The 24,319-nt window shown below is 37.9% G+C and overlaps 1 protein-coding gene across 1 annotated transcript in view; it reads right to left on the reverse strand.

Moving 5' to 3' along the window:
* The window catches only part of ABI3BP (ABI family member 3 binding protein), a gene marked incomplete at its 5' end in the record, with an annotated part of 170,381 nt that overhangs the window by 134,303 nt on the left and 11,759 nt on the right, over positions 1-24,319 (reverse strand). The window contains 2 exons of the mRNA XM_082487505.1: positions 1,249-1,317; positions 12,570-12,749. Of these exons, the coding sequence (XP_082343631.1) occupies positions 1,249-1,317; positions 12,570-12,749 (249 nt within the window). The remainder of the gene's footprint in view (positions 1-1,248; positions 1,318-12,569; positions 12,750-24,319) is intronic.

Consider the following 24,319-nt stretch of genomic DNA (forward strand, 5'->3'; position numbering starts at 1 on the left):
TGCTGGACTGAAAAATCAATTATCTGAATCTTGTTCCACAAATCAGTTTCTGCAGACTGTAGATACAAATATAATGTCTAAATAGTGCATTGGGCTTTTCTTTGGGTTTGTGTTTATATATATATATATATGTTGCATCTGAGAGGTAAATCACTTTTCAAAATCTTTCCAGACATACTGTTTTACATCTGGCCAAGGGCAAAAAGAAATTAATCACAAGCAGTTAGCAGGAATTAGAAAAAAAATTCCTATAAAGATCATAGAATCATAGAATAGTTTGGGTTAGGAGGGATCTTTAAAGGTCATCTAGTCCAACCCCCCTGCAATAAGCAGGGACATCTTCAACTAGATCAGGTTGCTCAGAGCCCTGTCCAACCTGACCTTGAATGTTTCTAGGGATGGAGCATCTAGCACCTCTCTGGGCAACCTATTCCCATGTTTCATCACCCTCATCCTAAAAAAATTTCTTCCATATATCTAGTCTGAATCTACACTCTTTTTGTTTAAGACCATTACTCCTTGTCCTGTCGCAACAGACCCTGCTAGAAAGTTTGTCTCAAACTATAAATATATACATATACACTACCAGTTTATTCTTTGCAACAGTCCAGTGATCCTGAGAGTCATCTCCATATTAATGAATTAAAAACTAATAATATTAATGACATGAATAAGGTCATACAGAAAGTGTTTGGAACAGATGAGAATCAAATTCAGATTTCTGCTCTGCTATGTACAGTTTAAGCGAGAAACATCCCTCTCTCCTTAACTCCTTGCATCAGCAAACTTAGTAGTAGTACTGGTTTACAGATAAACACACACACAGGTGTCACCGTTTTCCAATGAGAAACAAGGGCCATTAACATGTCCAGGGAGGAAGGAATCCTTAGTGACAGTTTGGGAAGAGTAACTCAATACACCAGACCATTGTATTTAGAAACTTTTACTTTTTTTTGCATGCACTTGTGACCTCTTTAAACATCAGAAATTAGTATTCTAAATTTCAATTCTCATTTGTAAGAACTTTTTACAAAAACAATCTTCAGGTACTTCCTCATGTTTTGAACACCACATGTGGGACTAATTACTGACTAGGAAATACTGTCCTATATTTTACCTTCCCACGTATGGAATTTCTGGATCCCAGTCAGACACCTACTATTACAAATATCTTTTCAGATAAAGTAGTTGAAGGAAGACAGAATCTTTTACTATGTTTAAGGAAGAGATGCAGGAATGGTAAAATACCTGAACAAGATTTCTTATTATTTGAAACGCGTGCTGGTCTTACTGAAACCAAATACCGTGGCTCTGCATCTGTAAATAAAGAAAGCAGAAATTAATATAGATGTGCTATTTGTTTGAGAAATGGGTTAACCTATAATTAATAAGAAAAAGTCCATTATTCAGTGAATGCTTGACATGTTATCCAATCTTTGTGATCTTCCAGCATGTTTGCTTTAAGGTTTATTCACCAATCCTTCAGAAATATTCTTGCCATTAGGAAAAATAATACACCCATACACAAAAGATTTGGCAATTCTTTTTGACTGGGACAAATAGGTGAACATGACAGGACATAAATATAGCATTTCAATGCAAACATTACTTGGAAAGTGAAGGGGAATGAAAACCCAGATGAAGGGGAAGACGTGATGGCAAAACAGAAAAATAAAACAGGTGAAGTAATAAGAGGGTAAAGCCTGAAGAGTACAATCTAATCTCCTGACAGGAGCTGGAGGAACTTTTCCTACAATATTTTCTGTATTCCATTTTAGGCTATACATCTTAGTTTTCCTGCTGTAAGCAGTTTCTCAGTAAAGAGCTGACCTATTGTAAAAAGAATAAAGAAAATGCATTGAGCATTTAGGAACGCATACCCCAATAGATTAATACTAAATCATTCAAGATTTGCATGATTGTCTGGTTGAACGAAACAACACAATGTCAGACATGCTTAAGACAGTCCACATTGGTTACTGGCTTGTCTTATAATTAGGTTTACATAGTTTTTCCAGATACTTACTATGAGATTTAACTATTAAGTGCTTTCACATGTTTGAATACTCTTTATGAAAGTAAAGCTATTACTAACATTTAAGAGCAAGGGACTAATATTTCTGTAAAACCCACAAAGGGCTGTGACTTTGACTGGAATCTCTGGGTACTGTTACACTAGAAATAATGTTGCATGCAACAGGAGAACAACAGTTTAAGTGATTTTCTTATTCCTAAGTTCATCTCAGCGACAAATTATATTTTCCAGATTTTATGACATTCACATTTCTTTTAATTGTAACCCCTATGCATTTTCTCCCAGGAAAAATAAAATTTTGCAAAATATTTTTTAAATCTTTACGGGAAAGAATCTCTCTCCATCTTACCTACAGTTCAGACTTTTTTGCACCACTTCCCCGAAAAGGTTCAACTACTTCACTTCAAAAAGCTAACAGAACAGATCATATTACATAGCCAAAAAAAAAAAAAAAATTGAAAAGCCCTTCCAAAGACAGGAATTTTGCCTTTTAATTCAATCTTACCTGAATGGCCTAAGTTTCTTTTAAAGTACACAAGAACTGCAGCTATTCTAAAGGATGGAGTCATTGCTAGATGGGTGTCAGTTGTGAACAAGCTTAGAAAACTTCTGGAAATACTAGTCTTCATAGGAAATAATGAAATGAAGCAAACCAAATTTTACACAAACTTTAACACATTTCAGAGACATCCGATGCAGTTTGGATGACACAAGCACACATGGGAAGAGGTCACAAGTTCAGATACATTCATGTTTCTGGCAGTGAGAGGCAGATAACTTCACCCTGCTTAAAATAATAAATGCTTCGATTAAAACAACGTTGCGACGGTGATTTTAGTTCGGGGCATTCATCTTCAGTAAGAAGCTTTTCCCTTACTCTTGACATTGGATGTCAGAGTTTTCTGCCCTTCTTAATTATTTAAAACTAGCTCTATTGCCACTGAACTGCAAAACTAGAAAAGAAGTCATAGGAGCTTCCAAAGAGAGATCCATGGGCAGAATTTGGCTCACCATATACTGATCAAAACTACTATAGCTACAATTTTTTTTTTTAAAAAAGGATTTGTCTGTGTAAAATTGTTATTCTAGTTTAGACACATTTATCTAAATCTCCATCTATTGATGAGAGACTGAATTTTCTGCATATCTCAGTGTAACAGATACCTTGAAGTCTACTGATTAAACAGAACCACTGAGAAATCATTCCATTTTTTCTTACATCCAGATTTCGGTAAGGAGAGAGGAAGGAAAACCAGTACTGAATAAATCAAAAACTTTCTGCACTATTTAAAAAGCTCTGCTAGTGTGGGGAAAACCACTCTAACTTAACTCCACTGATTCTATGCATCTAAGGCTCTGGAAACCCATACTATGGGTGTACTTTAATTGTTTAATTATTGTTTTTAAGTAGGTTTCAACTTCACCCAATATAAACATAACTAAGATGAACATTGAAAACAGCTGCTCAAAGCAATATGGAAAAAAGCATTAGTTAAATAGAAAGAGCAACTCTGAAGTGCAAATATCTCTTCATTTGCAAAAAATGTTTTTTAATATTTAGGGCAGCACGCATTTCTGGGATCTGTGCAATCATCTGGACATTTTTCATTTTGACACCTGAAACCAGAAATAAGTGACACTTAAAACAATTTGTTTTCCATGTATTTTAATCCCAGTTTTCTGCTGTGCATTCATGCCCATTTGTGAGACTTGTAACTCTCACAAAGAATTGAACAACCTTAACTTCAACAAAATTATTTTCACGTGTTGCCTTGAAAGCTCATGAACTACAAAGTCAGTCTTCAAAACTGCAGAAATGTATGTTTTCATCAACAAAATGTCCAAAGATTGTGAAAGACAGCTACCCAGATGGTTTGAAACAGCTTGTTCTGCCCTGCTCCATCACTGGAAAAATTAATTCTGGCTGCAGTCTGAAATGACATGTGTAGCAGTATAGAAATAGATTATCTGTTTAACAAAATGTGGTAATAACCAAAGACTGTAAATGTCTTCCCGCACATCTCAAAGCTATAAATTCTGGTATTTATCAGTAACCATTAGATCTAAGAAGCAGTTTTGTTCTGTAACAAAGTCCTCTCAGCAGGAATATTTTGTGTTGGGTGCTGTTCATTCAGCTTTTTTTGTGGATTTAGCAAATGTTGCCTTAATAAAAAATACAACATATCTCCATTTTCCAGAGAATTCACAGCTCTTTTGATTGTAATACAATCTATAAAAGGCAGTATTTAGGAAAACAGGCTAAGACTAGATATCGAGAGAGCTCTGCTATAGAACAGGCAGGTTATAAAGTACCACTTGTCTGGTTTAGAACCACTGAATTTAAGACAATATTATGATCATTATAACTAAAATCAGAATTTGACATTATCAGAGGAGTACATTCAATACCTGGGATACAACACCAAAATTCTGTTCTGAACTTAACTAAAAATATATCTTACTTTAGAAATATGATTTGTCATTCCTGGGCAGAACCACCCATGCTACTATATAGGTGTTAACCATACAGCAACTGTAGTTTAACTTAAATTCGTCTATTTGATGCACAGTATCAAAGCATTATGCACAGACTGAAGAACACAGCCCTTGAAATGCTTCTAGTCTGGACAGAGATACATTCTATATCTAAGGAAACTGAAACCAAGAAAGGTAAACAGCTTGCTTAATGTCATGTAATGAGCCAGGATTCAGGTTTAGAAATGGGAGGTCTTCTTAGTCTTTTACTGCAATTTAACATTTCTCTTATTAAGTTCAGAAGAACACTGAGTTTTCACACTGATTCAGTCTTCTTGTGGAGAAATATATGTATTGGTCATCATCACAACACAGAAATCATCTGATGCTACTACAATTTAATTCATTTTCAGGGACGTAAAATATTGCCTCACTCATGTATTAAACTCTATCAAGTTGCAAGACCTATTTATGATCTGTCATGCGGGACAAATGCTACGCACAAGTCCATGTAGATGATGTCAGTTGCTCTTCCCTTATCCCCCAATGCTGTAACACCATCGTAGAGGGCAAAAATTGTCAGACACAATTTGCCCTTAGTGAAGCCATGTTGGCTGTCTCCAATCACCTCCTTATTTTCCACGTGCTGTAGCAGAGTTTCCAGGAGGATCTGCTCCATGATCTTGCTGGGTGAGAGAGGTGAGACTGACCAGCCTGTAGTTCCTGAGGTCTTCCTTTTTTCCCTTTTTAAAAATGAGGGTTATGTTTCCCCTTTTCCAGTCAGTGGGAACTTCACTGGACTCCCACAACTTCTCAAATATGATGGATAGTGGCTTGGCAACTTCATCCACCAGTTCCCTCTGGACCCACAGATGAATCTCATCAAGTCCTATGGACTTGTGCACCTTCAGCTTCCTTAGATGGTTTCAAACCTTGTCTTCTACTATATTGGGTGGTTCCTTGTTCTCCCTCATTCTGCCTTTGCCTTCTGCAACTCGGGTGGTGTGGCTAGATCCCTTGCCAGTGAAGACCAAGGCAAAAAAGTCGTTGAGTACCTCAGCCTTGTCCATGTCCCGGATGACCAGGTCTCCAATTTCCTTCCTGAGAGGGCACCCATTTTCCCTAGTCTTCCTTTTGTCAGTGACATGCCTACGGAAGCTTTTCTTGTTGCTCTTGATGTTCCTAGCCAGATTTAGCTCTATCTGGGCTTTGGCTTTCCTAACCTGATCCCTGGCTGCTCAGACAATTTCTCTGTATTCCTCCCAGGCTACCTGTCCTTGTTTCCACCCTCTGTAGGCTTCCTTTTTCTGTTTGAGATTGTCCAGGAGGTCCTTGTTCATCCATGCAGCTCTCCTGGAGCTTTTGCCTGACTTCCCCTTCATTGGAATGCATCGCTCCTGAGCTTGGAGGAGGTGGTCCTTGGATATTAGCCACTTTTCTTGGGCCCCTCTTTCCTTCAGGGCTTTATCCCATGGTGCTTTGCCAAGCAGATCCCTGAAGAGGCCAACATCTGCTCTCCTGAAGTCCAGGGTAGCCAGCTTACTCTGCGCCCTCCTCACCACCCTAAGGATTTTGAACTCCATCATCTCATGGTCACTCCAGCCAAGGCTGCCCTTGAGCTTCACATCCCCCACGAGCCCCTCCTTGTTGGTGAGAACAAAGTCCAGCATGGCACCTCTCCTTTTTCGCTCCTCTGTCACTCAGAGAAGTAAGTTATTATCAACACAGTCCAGGAACCTCCAGGATTGCTTATGCCCTGCTGTGTTGTCCTTCCAACAGATATTGGGATGGTTGAAGTCCCCCATGAGGATCAGGGCTTCTGAATGTGAGGCTGCTTGTATCTGTCTATAGAGTGCCTTATCTGCTTGGTCTTCCTGGTTAGATGGCCTGTAGCAGACCCCCACTGTAACATCACCTGTCCATGCTCTCCCTTTATTCTTGACCCATAAGCTCTTAGTCAGCTCCTCAGCCACCCCCAGGCAGAGCTCCATGCACTCCAGCTGGTCCTTGACATAGAGGGCAACACCCCTCCCTCAATCTCCCCTGCCTGTCCGTCCTTAAGAGCCTGTATCCTTCCATCCCAACACTCCAGTCATAGAAGCCATCCCACCATGTCTCTGTGATGCCAATAACATCATAGCCCTGCAGGCATCTGCACATGTCTAACTCCTCTTGTTTATTCCCCATGCTTTGTGCATTTGTATAGAAGCATTTAAGCTGGGCTCCCAATGAAGCTTACTTACTGGCTGGAGCGACTCGTTTTCCTTTGTGCTGCACTCCAGGTGTTCTCCAGCTGACCCGCAACCCTTCTCCAGGCTCTGGGTATCTATTACTGGTATTGGCATCATATTGGTAGGAGTGGGATGGATTGTGGTTCCCCTCACCCAGCAACTATAGTTTAAAGCCCTCTTCACAAGCTTGGCAAGCTTCTGGCCAAAGATGTCCTTCCCCTTGTCTGACAGGTGAAGCCCATCAGGCCTCAGCAGACCATGTTTCTCAAAGCAAGTCCCATGGTCTAAGTAGCCAAACCCCCGGCTGTGGCACCAGCCTTGTAGCCATTTATTGATTTGCCAGATTCACCTGGCCCTGTCACCCCCTTCCCTTTGACCAGGAGGACTGATGAAAAAACTACCCGTGCCCCAGAGTCCCTGACTGCTGCTCCCAGGGCTCTATAATCTTTCTTGATAGTCTTCAGGCTGCTCCTGGCTGCATCACTGGTGCCCATGTAAAACAGCAGCAGCAGATAATAGTCAGATGACTACACGAGGTTTGGTAGTCTCTTGGCGACATCCTTGATACAAGCCCCCAGTAAGCAGCACAATTCCCTAGCAAGTGCGTCAGGTCAGCAAAAGGGTGCCTCCATACCTCACAGAAGAGAGTCACCTACTACTTACCACAGAAGGAGCATTTGAAAGACTGCAAATTTGCACAGAAGTAAACCAACACTTTGGTGTCATTATAAAAGAAAAAAACTGTTTGACTAAGATTCTGTAATATTAATGACATAAAATTATTAAAAGACAAAAACTTTTATTATCCACCCTAACAGCTTCAGGAGACAACAGAATATAACAAAAATACGTGCCACTGACACATCAAACAACTATAGGAGAATGCTTACTTCCATATGTCATGAGCTAGGCTATCAAATCAGTGGCAGCAGGCAACTAACGTGGCACTGCAAAACACTAGCAAATTCTGCTTATGGTCAAGCACACTGTTTTAATTCAGTTCAGGGTTCAGCCAATACAGGAAGGCAGTTGAAAGCAAAACAATGTAAGAATGAACTGACTAACAAAATTAGAATAAATTTTAAAATAAAGTGTTACAATGCATCATTAGAACTCACAGACCAGCAGATTCAGAAATAAAAACAAAGTATTTTTTAGCTTCAGGCAGCAATTCCCTAATCTGAATTTAGGGATTGCTAAAGATTTACTATGGGATGTTGTTAAGGGCAAAGGCCAAAAGTGGAGAAATGGAAGGATCAAAGTGTATTCTGGTGTAGCAAGCACAGGAAAAGATAGAGACGGGCGACAAAGGGGCTGGTGTGAAGGAACCTGCTGCTGGTCTGTACACTTGTATAGCTGAAGGTGCAGCTGCTGACCTCCTCCAGGTCCTCCAGTCCACTGGGCTCAGCTAACATTTGCAATAAGAATCTGGTTTTTTGATAAGTTATCAGAAAGAAACATACTTCCAAATTAATGCTCACATTATTTGACACCTTGAAAACCACGTGGTTAATAAATCTGCACGTTTCTGGGAATTGATCATATATATGAAACTGCACCGCGAGATCTTTTAATCAAGCACTGCTCTAGCACACATCCCTGAATTACACTTGCTAAACAGTGTCAAGGTGGCACTAGAATTCTTCACTTTATTTATTAGTCTTGTTGAATTTACACTTTGATATCTTTTGACACAGTCTGAATAGCTTCCATGACTAATAATAACGTTGTTTACTGCAACGTAAGCTGATAAAGTACACCCAGCGCAAAAGAAAACACATCTTGTATCCTGATAAAGAGGCATACTTCTTTGAACCAAACTTTGATGCTGCCTCATCATTGTCGTTTACTCTTCACTGTGATTCAAATTCATCTATCTAGCAATGCATGAAGCTGCTCAAGAGTTTGTTGCCAGCATGAGCTCATTACAAGTCCAGGAAATCCAACAGAACCCTTTGCTCTTTGTACATGCCCTCTGCAGGCAGTTCCCAATTCATGGATAATGTTACGCAATTGCTGGCTCAGTTATTACTTTAGTTGCAAAAGAAAGGAAAAACAAATATTTTAAGATAAGAATCACTGCAGCGAGGTGCTGAACATTTTAATGGATAAAATGTAGGCGGATGTCACACTTTCTACAAAGCCACATATCTCTCCTGGAAATCCTAGTAAAGATCATGTCCTTATTCATTTCTTTTAAAATATATGCACATATACACGTGGAATTTCATAAATTAATAAATCTGCTGATTTCAAGTTTATTGTTAACAGGGTCATAAGAGGTATGAGACCCAGCAGAAAATCTGACAATAAATTTCATCTTAATCAACAGTAACAGGGTTGGAAATATGGAAGTCATGGGCCTTAAATATATATATTATTGTGTATATTGTGTCATCTATTAAAAAAATAAGTTAGTCATTGCTTCATTCCCCATACTCCAGTTCCAATCAGGGATAATTATCCCAAACAGAATACCAATTATGCTGCTCCATTAGCAAAATCAGGCATGCAGAGCTATATCAAGGAAATGTCTGCAAGGCATTTCATTCTGCTGTGTAGACCTATACTGTTTGTTAGAAAGGAAAAAGGACATTCTAAAGGATTGATGGATTTTAGGGAGGGAATCATGACTGACTCATATGCCAAGCCTGTGTGCTTTCTTACATTGGTCTAACTACTACATTAATGAATGTTTTTTTTTTTTTTTCTTTGAGTAGGGTCTACAGTTGATTGCATATCTGTACTGTCTTTGCTTACAGGTCTCTGAATCAACAATTTTAATACTAGTAAGACACAATCCACTTTTGTCTAGATACAGATATTCCATTCGCCTGGACCTAGTCATTCTCTCAGGAGATTACATTCTAAAGCAAAATGCCTTAATCCATTGGGAAAACATGTCCTTTAGTAACTAACAAATACCCCTAAATCTCCATTTCTAATCTTTACATTTCAGCTACCAAACCAATTTAAGGTTGCGATCAAAGTCCCTAAACTCACTGGGAAAGGTGTTCTCTATCCATGAACTGCTAAAACTGAAGGGGGAGGAGGAAGCATTAAATTTTATTAGACTTGATCTAAATAGGCTATAATGTCTTTTCATATTTGGGAATCACTCCATCCACATCCTGTTCAGTAAAAGCCACAACTAACCACTGTTCAGGGCAGCCTGTAAAAGTTCAACTGTTTTCAGTAAAAGTCAGATAAGCCAAAGCATCAGAGCACCAAGAAGGAGTTCTCAGGGTGAATGTGAATATTTTTGTATAAGCCTAGTTGTTCTTATTGTGGAAAAATGTGTGGAACCCACTGAAGAACTTTTGCAAAGTGTACAGTGGCACTTGAATCACTAGAATATCTGGAACATGGACTAGACAATTTTTAGTATGAAATTTTAAAAATATATTGTTTTGATACGAAGACAGCATACTAGGCCAACTTCATCACATAGGAGATGTACCAGGAGTACAAAGGTAACATAAGATTTTTCAGCAATAGGGTGTAGGGGGTTTGTATCTTTGGAAAGTATCTTGAAAGTATTTCTATTGCCCCTCTACAATACCTTATTTTTTTCTAACATCCACATAAAGTGTGTGCTAAGCTGAGTTCTCTGTCTGCCAGAGTAAAACCTAACCATTGTTCCTAAAACTAATAACCATCCTGCAATTCCTCCAGTTTGTGCCAGAAGCTGGTCACTGAAACTGAGGGGGGTGCTAGCAATCACCACTCTCCTCTCTTCACCTCTGCCACACAAGTCACTCTAAAATAGAGCCAAAAGCATAACTGGTGTTCCTTGCTTTAGCTCGTGTTCTGCACACACTTGGAAAGTACAGTCAAAGCTGCAGTTTAATGTGGTGTTTAAAATTAATGAATGGGAAAATGATGTGCTCTCTCCTTCCAAACTCCAATAAACAACTCCACAAAGCATATAATCTAACCCTAAATCTCTTAACATAAAGCAATAGCTCCAATAAGTGTACTGTTAATTGCCTTAAATAAATGCTTGCAACTTGAAGTACATATTGCTGTAAGCTTCTTTTGTTTCTGTCCTTTCAAAGATGACATTTTCTTAAAGTTGGAAATGCTAGTCTTTATTATGTTTCACATTGCATTTTTAGTTACTGGACACTTAGAAGTCATAATCATAGATTCATTGTCACTAGGAAACATTGACAACTTGTATTAACATGAGTGATTTAAAATTTTGAAGTTATTGTCCTTTAAAATAATTAGAAAGGAAAAGGAGAGTAATCCCCGACACTTGTGGTTTCCCCTGTCCAGATACACTAGAGAAAATGTGTTTGTTTCATTACAGGCTGTATGCATCGTGGCTTTTATTATCTTCTGTGTTCATTGCTACAAGATTTTGATTGCTTAACAGTAAGCTTTAACGAATATGCATGCAGCTAGCACTCTGATGTACTGAAAGGTGCCTACAGTTTCCAACCATTAGCTATTAACGTAAAAGTTACAAAATCCCCAAATTCCATATGTTCCAGGTGACATTCGGCTTTCTGTTTTCATACAATTTCACAAAGCATTAGGTATTAAATAGGAAATGCAAATGATCTACACATGATGTTGCATTCAGTGATTCATCCTATTTCCAAGAATCTCAGAGAAAGACATTAATCCTCACTACTCCTGCAATACAGCTATTACCTATGCCCAATTCACAGTATTCTACAGAAAATCCTGTACACCGTTCTTAGTGAATTGATTCAAAAGTTACACATGGGATAAATCAGATAAATCAAACACAGCTTAAGTGACAGTTGGTGATAGAATTACAGACAGATCCCAGGAGTACCAACTCATGAGAAAGAAAAAGTCAACCTTTGCTACAGTGATCTAACGAAAGTCTCTAATATCTTAATTATTCTGTGTCTGACATCTTATTTATTCTTTTTTATTCTGCAGTTTTTAGCCTGGAGCAGACCCCCAGAATTGCCTTAACTGACCAAATAAAAAAGACAGCAATTGTTACTTCTATGCTTATGTATCTTTTCTGCCCCCTTGTTTTACACCAAGATCACTGGCATTACAATTATGAGGGTAACGCAGATTCATTTCAGGCTAGAAAAGATTGAAGAAAGCAACAGGAAAATCCTCAGCGATTGAAGATTTCTTCAAAGGTCAAATCTTGATAAATCAATGTTTTAATCATTTATCAGACAATTCTAACTAATCCAGTTCTACTATTTTGCTATGCTGCCCATACTGTCATAACCCCAAGTCAAACCAATTTCCCTTCTTCCTCCCTATCCCAGGCAAGTGGCTATAACACTCTTGATACAACAGCTCATGGAATTCTATCCATAACTTCTGACACAGAAGTTATAGGTTATTCTATAATGTGTAGAACTGGAATAGGCCCCTGCCAGAAAAGGCCTCATTTTGATGGGAGTGTTTCTAGCAAAGGGAATCAACCACACAGTTCTCAAAACTGTTTCACTGCCTCTTGTACTATTTGTTAAAAACATGCACATCTCCCTTGTATTCTACTTTATAACTGCAACTTTAGTCAAATCATCCCAATTTGATCTGCAATGCAGTCAATATACTACAATCTCTTAGTACAATGAATATCCTCAAAACAAATACCAGTAGCAAACATTTCCAAACAACAAGAACTATTTGTTGTCCTTGAAGGATCTCCTAATTCCACTTTCATCTGAAATTCTTCAAGGCAACTGTAAACAAACGCAAAGAATCCCTGAGCAACAACCCAATAAAACCCCAAATCAAGAAACCTGAAGGTTCATATTCTCCTCACTCTCTTCCCACAATTCATGACAACAGTAGCGTGAATAGCAAATATGCCTTACCAAGTTCTGTTACGTAGTTTTTTCCTTCCGAAGGTAAAGGAATGTACTGATTAGAGAAGAAGTTGCTTCCATAACCCAGGACAAAACCTTCTAGTTTGGTATTTTGACTTGGTCGAAGATACCTCATGCAAACGGTGTCATCTGTTGCATTGATCTGAACTTTCAGACTCTGCCTTTTCACTGGGGAAAGAGTTAAAAAAGAGAAGACAAAAATGTATTGTCTTGTAATCATATATTCAGTAATGGAATATGACAATATAACAATATAGGGCTGTTTAATTTGCTAGTCACAAGCAACTGAGCAATTGCTTAAAGGTGGAGTCTCCTGGAAACTAAGTGTATTTTAAAATAAGTAAACTAAGTCATGTAAAATTGTGGTTTCCAAAATGTCTGGTTTTCCATCATTAATTTAGTACTATCATTAGCTGTAACATCTTCTACAACTGCAGTAGTAGAAAAGTGCATTACGCAACTGGAAAAAATGCAAGTATTTATTCCTTTAAATCCAGGAGTTATAGTAGTATTATCCATCTGTAGGACCCATTGGTGAAAAACTTGCGAATTTGATATTTTTTTTGTTAGTAAAAAATACGAAGTTTTAACATTAAGTTAATCACACTGCAAAATTATGGTAGAGGATAAATAGTAACTAGATCCAAATAAAAATGGTAAAATGGTACACCTTTTTTTTTTTTCTATGTTGGGCTGGAAATGTAATTTTCTAGTTGGAACTACACCAAGACACCTAACCAACATATATACTTTACTCAAAATTACTAAGAAATATTTTTTAAACATTCATTTTTATGCCTTCCAGGGGAGCGGCACATAAACCAAGAAACATCTTGTATATCCATCTACAAAAATTTAACTTGCACCAACACAGAATGACTTCATAACAGAATAATCAATTTTTTAGGCTACAAAAAGGTGTTTTGACTTCTCTTGGTGGAGTGAGGGAGGCTTTTCCTTTCTTGATACTTACAATTTTAATATTCCCTTGTCACTGTTAGCCTTATCATATTTACAGAACTGTTGAATACCAATGCTTAAAAAGAAGTAATGCCTTTTCCCCATACTTACAACACTGGCACTAGAATAGTACATTTTGGGTTCTTATTTCTCTTCTCATTCTCAAAATATAAACTTTCATTCTCAAGAGATTTTCAGGCATCTCTCCAATCATGAGAGCTGAAATTAACTTTTCAGGAAAAAAAATCAGGAATTTACACAAAATCATTTTACTTCAGGAGCTAAATCCTGAAGAAAAACAATGAGGTGTATGACCTGTCATTTAATGACAGGGTAGAGCAATACTGAACTTCCTTTTCTTTCCTTCTATCTTTGTTTCTTTCTCTCCCTCACTCTAACTCCCTTCCTTTCTTCCTTCCCCTCTCTCAATAATTGCAAACTGATATTCAAAGTTTCTTTAGACAAGTACACATTGATTCTCTGGTATCAACCCAGCCTACACACCTTTTTTTTTTTTTTTTTTTTTTTTTTGAGAAATTCTAATGACTAGAGTTGCTGAGAGGCCACGATCCCCAATCTGTGAAGATGATTTAATAGTACTGTCAAGCACCTGCAGTTGTCTGCACACTGAATGTAAAGACCTAAGCCAAACACTTTAAGCCTCTTCCCTTTATAGAAAGAAGAGTACGAGTAAAACTGATGGAAAACATGTGCCTCCAGTGAGGCTCTTCCTTTATCTAAAGACTGATCAAGTAAAAGCACTCAGCCAGGAAATCATCACAATTTTCCAAAGGCAACACTGCCAGGTTGCAGAAGACTGCAAAGTTTCTAGAAAACTCTCTGACATTTTCGGCAGTACAATACTATCACAGGGGAAGGGGTGGCAGTTGCTTCCTTATCTGGGAGACAACCTAACTTCTTTTATTTTCAGTATATGAAACTGCTGTGGGTGTAGAACCTTGAATATCGATGAGGCTCCAAACAGCAGAAACTAGCAAGAAAACCAAACTGACTTCGAACCCCTCTAATATGCTTCATAAAGATGCTCAGTAAAAAGTGTTCCATGCCAAAAAGTTTAGGATTATTACCTCTGATTGACAGTGAACTAGATTTGTTAAAATTACATAGTCTGCAAAACTCTAACCTAACTTTGGAGAGCTGAGCATAAACGAAAGGATGGTCTCTTGGTCTCCACTGAACATTCATGTCTAAGAAGAAAGCAAGACTTACAGTACTTGATTCAAATATGAGATAATAATTTGATTTCTGTATTAAAATTCTTAATCAGACCCAAACCTAGATTAAAAAAAAAAATAATTATTGAACTTTTATTTTAATTTTAAGTTTACAATAATTTCACTTTATTTTCACAATTATTTCTATATACCTCTCAGTATATTTTACATTAATTTGAAGACCTAACTCTAATTCAAGACTGAATTCAACTGGGTTTGATTCCTATTAGATAGATACTATATTTTATTCATCAGTGTTCAATTATAGTGACAAGAGGTCTTGATTTTATTTAAGCCTAAAAAATGTCAGTGAAGTTTCTAAAACCAGAAAGTCTAAATGGGATCCCAAGACAGCAACAGCTTTGAGGTAGGAGCCTTTAGACCTTTTCTTTTTAGCTAGCGCATCAAAACCACCAAGAGAGCTTGTAAACTCAAGGCCAGTTCCAGCAGAACATAAACAGGGACAATGTCTTTTTAAAAACAGAGAATAAGGCATAAACAGAAGAAAAGAATAGGAGATTAACTTAAAATTTAAAAAAATAAACCCTTGTTCTCCCCACACTGTCTTGACAGGGCAGGTGCTTTCCCTCTAGTTCACTTTTAAGTACGGGACCTTTCAGTGATGGCCTGGATGGCAACAAATGTTTAGGAAAAATCTTTTCCTCTCCTTGGAGATCTAGCTACAGGGTCTGCTCCATGCTCTTCTTAACGTAACTATCTTCTACCTCTTCTGTAAGCTCATATGACTTAACCACATTCTCTTCCATGGGCTGCATGCATTCCAGAATGACTGAACCAAAGGATGAATTTTAACGGGTAAAACAAGAACTATCAGAGGCTGACCACTTTCTGGAAGTGTATGGACAGAACTGAATCGAAAAGGCAGCTTTGTGCAGGAGAGAATTTTAAGCCCAACTCCGCTACATTGGTCAGAATTAAAACCAAACCAAAAAGCCTCCTATGAAAGCGTAACAAAATACAGCTCACGTTAAGGTCTATGAGAAAGGTGGACATAGTCACTTGGAGCAGCCAAGAGGTATACAGGGAGGGCACAGCCGCACAGAGGGGCCTCTGCAGCCAGCCAGGGAGAGCTCAATGCTACGTGCTGCACAGACAGTGCCAGTCTAGCCAAGAGAGGGCCAGCCTGGAGCAGTACAGCTATAAAGGACTTCATATTAATTAGCTTGGTAAATGGGGTCTAATCTCAGGAGCTCATTAGCAAAATAGATTTCACTTGTGTTGACCTCACAGTATGAGGAACAACTAACGGGGAAATTGGGCATTCCCATTCTAAGTAGTATCTCTATCTTGGCCACCACTCGGATAAACATTCATTAAACATGATTGAATGGACAAGGGAAGTCACAGGAACTTGACTGCTATGATACTGTGATAAGAATGTACTTGATTTTGAGAAAATAACTGTCATATTATGATTTTAGAATACCTTCCCCCACCTGCCGCCTCCTTGATGAGAGAGTCAAATAATAAACTAGAGACCCTCTAATTGCAACGCAAAGAGATTCTGAAAACACCTCACAAACAGAAGAGAACACTTGCAGGCACAGAGCAAGGCAAGGTAGAATTTTCCTAACTCATACTCACTTGTATCAGCTTTTGCCATGTGTTATTGAAACTCTGGTCTTAAGCATTTGCATTTGTAGAGTAATTCTTTTACACTGAGGCCATTTCCAAATGAAAGATTCTGGGACCCAAAGCTACCTCTGAAAAACAATCTTTCCCTCCTGGCTTGCCAACAGAAATTCCACGCTGATCTGCAATATTCTCTTCAACAAAAGTCGATTGATGGCCAAAACCAGCAGGACAAACCATGCACGGCATATCTGAACTAAAAGAACTACCTTAAGTGCATCAGTCCACTTGCAGTGTTAGAGTCACTCTAGGGAAAGGAGTCTCTGCCTATAAGGGGAAAGGCTTTTAAAGACAGCTCAATGAATCAGCTGCATCATAAGGGAATCAGCCACCTATAACTCTTCAGAAAGAAGAAAATAGCTACAAATGGTCTGAAAAGTTCAGCTGGGAGCACCATAGTTTGACTAGTTGGAAAATAAGTGGTCACGTATAGGCAACAGGAGCCAAGAGGAAATAAACATTGACATTTTAGAAATATTTAACTCTAAATTACCTAACTGAAATTCACCTCTTTAAAATGTGAAAGTAGTTGTGGTAACTAATATACAAAATATTTAGCTGGACAGTTGGTTGTTCAAGCTTTGGATCCACCAGGCATTTTGTGAAGTATCTTCTTTTTTTCATCACTTTAATTAAACATGGAGTAACAGAGGAAGAGAGGAGAGAAGTCAAGCACTGCTACAATTGCTTATTCATACTAGCTAGTTCTACCTCATGGTTCGTGTTTAGCTACAAGACAAACAGAGGAGTCCAATTTTCAACTTCTACTTTCACATCAAAAGTTTAGTCAAAGCCCTTTGGTTCAAGTCTAATATCCCCCTAAGAAATCACCATTGCAAAGCAGTCTGAAAGGCAAAACAGTAACTACTAAGAATAGATTTATATAATTCCTTTGCTATTTAATAACTGGACAGAAGTAAGGAGATAAACAGAAATGGTTCACTGGGCTAGCTGCGTTAAAGCAGTATTTATTCAGCATTGGGAACACTGGTATTTCTGACCTACAAAAGCAAATAAAGCCACCTAAGAGTTCGTTTCCCAAAAGAACAAACAAAAAAATTTTGGTTCAGTAACAGAGAATTAAAGCCTTTGAAATTCTGTGTCCCATGCCCCCCTATATCATTACAATATTGTTGGTAACGATAGATGTGGAGTTAGTTAAAATTACCAGCTGGTTTGATTTTCCTCTCTTTCAAGGAACGTGAGAGAACTTAGGTGATGAGGTGACTGGAATTTGAATTAATTGGCTGTTTCTACCCAAACCCCAAAATATATCTTGGCCCCGTCAAATAATGTATCTTCAGCTGAAGAGCACTCTATTTCTCTCTTCAACTTAAGAAGATATGTCAACAGCTGGCTTATAATTTATTAACTAATAATTAACACATTCAGAAGTAAGCCTGAGGTGCTGATATAGCAACAAACTTCAAGAGTGAAGCACAAATGAAATAAAGTAACCATTTTTTATTTTGAAATAAATTCATCTTGGCAACTTATATTTTTGTTTGCCTCCTTTGTTGAAGGCTGAGCAAAAGCAACACTGGACAAGAAGTTACTTTCACTTATTCTATTATTCTAGTGGTATGTTTTAAGTGTGTAGGGTCTCTCATGATCAAATACAGTCCTATTTTTTTGTTTTTATCCATAGACTGAAAAGCCTTGAACTCTGCCCTACAAAACTAGAGGGTAAATACAGCTGTACTGTATTACAGCAAATTTGGCTTCGTCATCAGAATTCCTTTTGCCTTACATTGAAATTGTTTTTCACCATTTCAAAGATTTTAGAGGGCATGAAGGCAAGATCTAGCACTGCCTCCCAGAGCGCTAGACAAATGAAGCATGCCTTAAGAAAATATATTCGCACCATCTATTTGTGAGCACCACCTCACATAACATTCAAATCGTTTACAGCAGTGTTTTCATTTTCCAAATCTGGTGCCATAGTGCCCCCAGCCAAGATTTCAATGATAATCTAACACTGTGCAACTTTTATTTTTGCTATTTTACATTTCTCTATTTACTTTGGCTCCCAAACATGGAGAAATATTAGTTGTTTGGCTCAAAACCAAATATAGCTTAAAATGGGAAACATTTAAAAATAGTTCTGTTTCTATGCAGTAGAATAAACAAGACACACTTCTAAGACAGCCACAGCCATAGAATCATGGAATAATTTAGGATGGAAGGGACTTCTGTAGGTCATCTAGTCCAAACCCCTGCTCACAGCAGACGAGGTTGAGCAGATGAGGTTGCTCAGGGCCACGTCCAGCCGAGTCCTGAACGCCACTAAGGACATAGATTCCATAACATCTCTGGGTAACCTGTTCCTGTATTTATCATCCTTGTGGTTTAAAAAAAAAAAAAAAGTCCTAATATCTAACTGAAATTTCCCATGTTCCAACTTGTCCCCAGTGCCTCTTGTCATACTGCTGTGCACTTCTGCGGAAAATCTGTCTGTCGTCTTTGTATCCTCTGGTCAGGGAGCTGTGGACAATGTTAGGTCATCTTTCTCATCACAGATTACCTAAAATACCAACACTCCTAGCTACAAAATCCACATTAATAAATACTCTGAATGATGAAAATAGGTGCCAGTCAGACCGTATCGTTAAAAAGGCCAACAAAGAATAGCTTAATACGAGAGAGTAAGCTAAAAGCATTGCGCATAGTTTTGTCAGTTGCAACTGAAGTTCCCCAATTAAATTCTTTTTTCAAAATATTACTATGCCTACACACTGTACACGAGTCTAACTTTACGTCAGAAAAATAGGCTGTCAACATGCAGCAGTTAACTTTGCAAATCACACACACACACGTATCTACAAAACTAGCCTAACTCATAAGCTTTCAGCTTACACTCACAGGATCTCTCTGCTCAGGCATTTTCCAAAAAAGATGAACAAAAGCAATGTTATTCTTACCTACAGACCAACATTTATTACACTGAGATCCACTAGCACATTTTTAGGGATGAGCAATCAGAAAAGTTTCAGCAGTACAATTCCTGTTCCAGTCCTAACACTCTCCTTAACCTGAGTTTCTCTGCCCCAGACTATTGAATCTTCATTTCAAAACCAGTTTGTTGGTTCAAGGAAGCAACTGAGGAGCAGAAGCAAACATTTTATTTCGAAATGCTACTTTTTTTCCCACTTACAATTACACTGTTTAATACAGAAATGGTAGGTTTTTCTTATTTTGACTATGACGCTTGATAGATAGGATTAATAAAGTTTGTTATTTTAAGCCTTATTATCGAGGCTTATTACTTAATATTGATAACCAGAAACCAGTAATTGATTCCACCTTATTAGGTTTTGCAGTTAGCACCTCTTTTCAACTCCCACTGTAACTAAGAGGGTAGATGTGATAGCATGGTAAGCACAACCTGTCCTATAACTTGCAGTAATTTAAAAGAGAAGAAAAGACATCACCAAAGAAAGATGCAGACAACCTAAATTCCATCTAACTTCTGATGTCTAGTAAGAGAGTTGGATGCCTCTGAGGAGGATCTGTGTGTTAAAGAGGAAGCCACCTTATGTCAGCCAACAGTAAATATAGAATTTCAGTTAAGTCTGTCTGGGAAATAAACTATAACAAGCTGTAGCAAGCTAACTTCAAGGAAAAAAAAAAAAAAACACAATAAAAAAAAAAAAAAAGTCTTCCTTTCATGTAGCCCTCCATACTGTATTTTCTAGCTTCTCTCAATACTGAAAGAAATCTTTTCAGCCAGCACAACCACAACACAAACACTTGGTCCATTAACTTTTTTTCAAAAATTGCATTTAACAACCTCAGTTGTCAGGTGGACATTCTGCCATCAGTTGTCTTGTGGTACAAGAATAATCTGTTAGAATTCCAACTTTACTACTTGCCCAACTCAGAATAAAGATGCTTTCAAGAGATTTTTAAATAAATCCTTTCTTGTGTATGCCTTTAAGATATTTTTATTTGAAAGATGGCAACTTTTTTTTAGGCATATCAACACTCTTAACAGACTGCATACAGCAAATAAAAAAGCATAAATTATAATTCCCCTCCGTACTTCTTTCATGTCATGAGGTGATTTTGGAAATTTCATTTATAATAGAAATTCATCACAAAAGGAGTACAAATATCTGACATATCCAGTAGGAAAACCCCTCAATACTGGTGTTCAGTTGAAGGCAGTAACTAAACTAACACCTCCATAGGAAGAGATGTACTGTGAGGGCCCTTTTAAATCTGAGAAAATTCCACTTTTTTCTTTGCCCATTCAGTAAACTTGGTTGTGTTTAAAGGTCAAATAAGTGTGTTAAAAATTTAATTTAAATAAAATTCAACATTAAAAAAGTCAACATTTTTGAAGGTTAGGGATAGAACAAAGCCTATCTGTTAGTTTCAATGCATAATGCTCCCTGAAATTCCTTCAAGTTGAATAATTTTTGATAAATATTACTTTTCAAATCAACAGCACACAAACCACAAAACTTCAAAAAAAATTATTTTTCCATGAAAGAACTCCTTGCTAATAAAACAAACTCATACCCTTATTTCAGTTTAGACTATGGACCACTTATTGGAATAGGATAAAGCTTCATTTGGATCTGATGTAATTATGATCTCCACAGCATTGTTCCCCTGGATTTACTCTCTGAGCTAGTTGTTTGTTGGATTTTTTTCCAGACTGGCCTGGCATGTCTTTTTCTGGCTGATGCAACTCCACCTGGACAGAGCTGATGAGACAGTGACTGCATCTTGCCCAGAAGAGCTGGTCTTTCCAATCCTGGCTCCTTCTCCTGTCCAAGGAAATAGGTCCAAGGCTACTCCACCCAGGCTAGGCTATGAAAAAAAACCTGTACCTTGGCCAAAGAACCTGAAAGATTCTGCATAAAAATATGCAATAAAGGCGTGTAGAAGACTGCGGAGAGCAAGAAAAGCCCCCAAGTTTTCTAGGTCTAGCTGCCTTTTAAGCCTGCAAAGAGCATCAGCTAATGCAAACACCAGAAGAGAAATGTGGTCTTCAGACATGGCCGCATCTAAGATAGTTCTATTTTAAAGCTGATCAGCTGAATAAAAATACGGACTTTCCTTAATAACAGCACCTCAATAGGGAAAAGTCAAAAAGATACTAAGAACTCAAGCAGGTGAGGAATTCAGATGGTGTTGGTCTGGCCATGCCTACAAATTATAAATAGATTGAAGTGCTCAGTATTAAAGGCTGCGGACCTTAATGCAACAGGTTTCTTAAGAACATGTTAATTGGCAGGCAGCGCTTAGCATTACCACTGCCATTACCTATTCAATGGCAGGCAGCATTTAGCATCACCATTCCCTTAAACCACTTCTGATCTACAAATATCAATGCATTTTTGAAGAACCAAAAAATCAAAGACGTGATGAAAAATAGTATCTGGAATTACAACTGCACTTGCCTTTCAGAAGAGTGAAAATGCTATACTTTATAATCCATTAAGTTATCATTCATTACTGAGCGCACAGATAGTCTGCTACATGGATTGATGTGTACCCAGATTGCAGTGAGTTTCTCACATTGTAGCAGTCATTTTAAAATCTGTTTCTTACATGTGATCACTACATATTACATCAGAATACATAATTTTGTTTGGTTTTTTTTTTTCAGTACATACCTTTTGGATTGATTTGCTGTGTGACTATTCATCCGGGATTTTTTTTTGAAATATTTTGGGAAAATAGGAGTCAGAATTAAAAGAAGAATATGAAATAACTGATGGTAAGAAAGTATCATTTCTACTGTGTTAGAATAAGGCATCTTTGAATTAATGTTAAAAAACAAACCCAAGCAGTCTTAAATTGATATTTGCATGTTTTCCTATATCTGTAGAACAAAATAGGCAGTCATATACTAAAATCTTCCGTGATAAGGATTACTTTACTTGCCATACTCTAAGCAATTTAAAGAACAACCCTTCAGATCAGTATTCTGTAACATTGGCTTAGATGTTTTCATAGCTTTTTCTCTTTTTTACCTCCTTCTCTGATTCAGCACATGGTTATTTTTTAAGCACCTGATTCAGCCCATGGTTATTTTTAAGGACAAAAGACAGTAGTATTTAGGCAGCTAGCAATATAAGCAAGCTATACTAACAGAGTAAATTTGACACCAGCATGTATTTCCAACTCTTAAATTGTAAATTAATCCATGAGTCTCCAAATGACCAACATATCTAGGTATGTTTCAACATTGTTGCATTCTCTATTGTAAATCTGAAGAGTTGGCACCCAGTCTTTTTATGCTGTAGTCCTTGCTTCTAAAAGGATCTCTTACCACTAATAAGCCAGTACACGTGAACCTTTTCTTCTGCATAAAGCACTATAAAGTAGACCAACTTGATAAAATCCATGGAAAAAAAAGCAAAGTTGATGACTAGAGGTACAGAGTACGTTACCCAGGAAAAAAGCCTGAATACATAGGAGTCATCCAGCTTAGAGGAGAAGTACATAGGTAGATATGAAGACAGTATCCAAATATATAAAACAAACCAACCCCTGAGGGAAAGCAGTTCTGCTCCATATCTGTGGAGAGCAGAAGTAAGTGACGTAAAATGTAGCAAGGAAGATAGCTGGAAAACTGATAAAGGCAGTGAAGCTCTGGAACAAACTGCCTCAGGAATAAGAACAAGGGGGTCAAAATGATTTCAGGAAGACCATTTCAGCCCCGTGTTTCTTTGTAGAAATGAGTATTTCCTCACTTGAAGGCTACAGGTTTTCCTCCTGCACCTCTAAGTATACACCATAAAGCCTCAAGAAGGGCTGCCCTCCCCAATGCTATGCTTGAATTCCAATATCCCACTCCTTATCTCTAACATATAGATAGCAAAAATCCAGTAAACCGTGATCTCTTCCGTATATAGATAAGCCTAATAAGCATAAGAGAACTGCCAGGTAGAGGCAAGATTAATTTGTCATGCGAAAACAGAAAAATATCTCACTGCAGTTGCTTGAGTAAGGGCAAGAAAGAGCATCCAGGAAACTGCAAGCTTTTCAGTCTAACCTCAGGCGCCGGGAACAGATGGTCACACCTATGTACATGATGAACAAAAAGGTTATTTGGAACAGCCAGCACAAGTTTACTGAAGCCATGCTGTGTCTGACCAACCCTGCTGCCTTCTGTAATGCTATTACTGGCTTTCCCCCACAAGGCGAAAGTGGTGAATGCCACTTACTTTGACACAATCTCCACAGGTATCCTTTCAGCCAAACTGGAGAAATGCAGACCGGATGTGTGGGTTACACGGCAGATGGAAAACTGGGCTTGAAGACTAGCAGTCAGTAGTTAAAACTCCAAAGTCCCCATTGATAGTTTTTCCGGTTCTCCAGCAATATCCACGGTAATTCCTCAACTCATTTCAGTGAGGGAGAATGTTTTGTGATTTGTGTACACTTGGAAAAGCACTTGGGTTGGGCAAATAAAAGAAGATGAGTTGTACATAATGATCTGCTTTCAAATTGGAGGGATACAAACTAGACTGAGACACCCATTCAGAAATAGGTACCCATCAAGCTACCTTCTTAAATCATCTTTACAGAATGGCAGTGCATTTAGTGAGACAGACACTGCTGCACTCCTCATACATCAGTGCATTTGAATGGTTTGTTCCTCTGTCAAGATTTAGTATTTAAGTAAACACACCTGTGCCCATCTCTGGAGAACAACTGTCCAGTCTGTGGTTTTGTTCACAGGTTCTCGAAAGATCAAATAAAAGGTATCTAAAATAAGATATCCTTGAACAGAAACAAGTATTTCCTCAGGAGGTAATGTAATAATCTATTTCTAGCAGAAACATCTAGAAACAGAAAAGTGCAATCTGCCCATCACATTGAGATTGCATACATAGGGACCATTCCCATGACAGCATAAGACATTTAACA

Source organism: Vanellus vanellus (assembly GCF_965231255.1).
Source record: "Vanellus vanellus genome assembly, chromosome: 1".
Taxonomy (NCBI): domain Eukaryota; kingdom Metazoa; phylum Chordata; class Aves; order Charadriiformes; family Charadriidae; genus Vanellus; species Vanellus vanellus.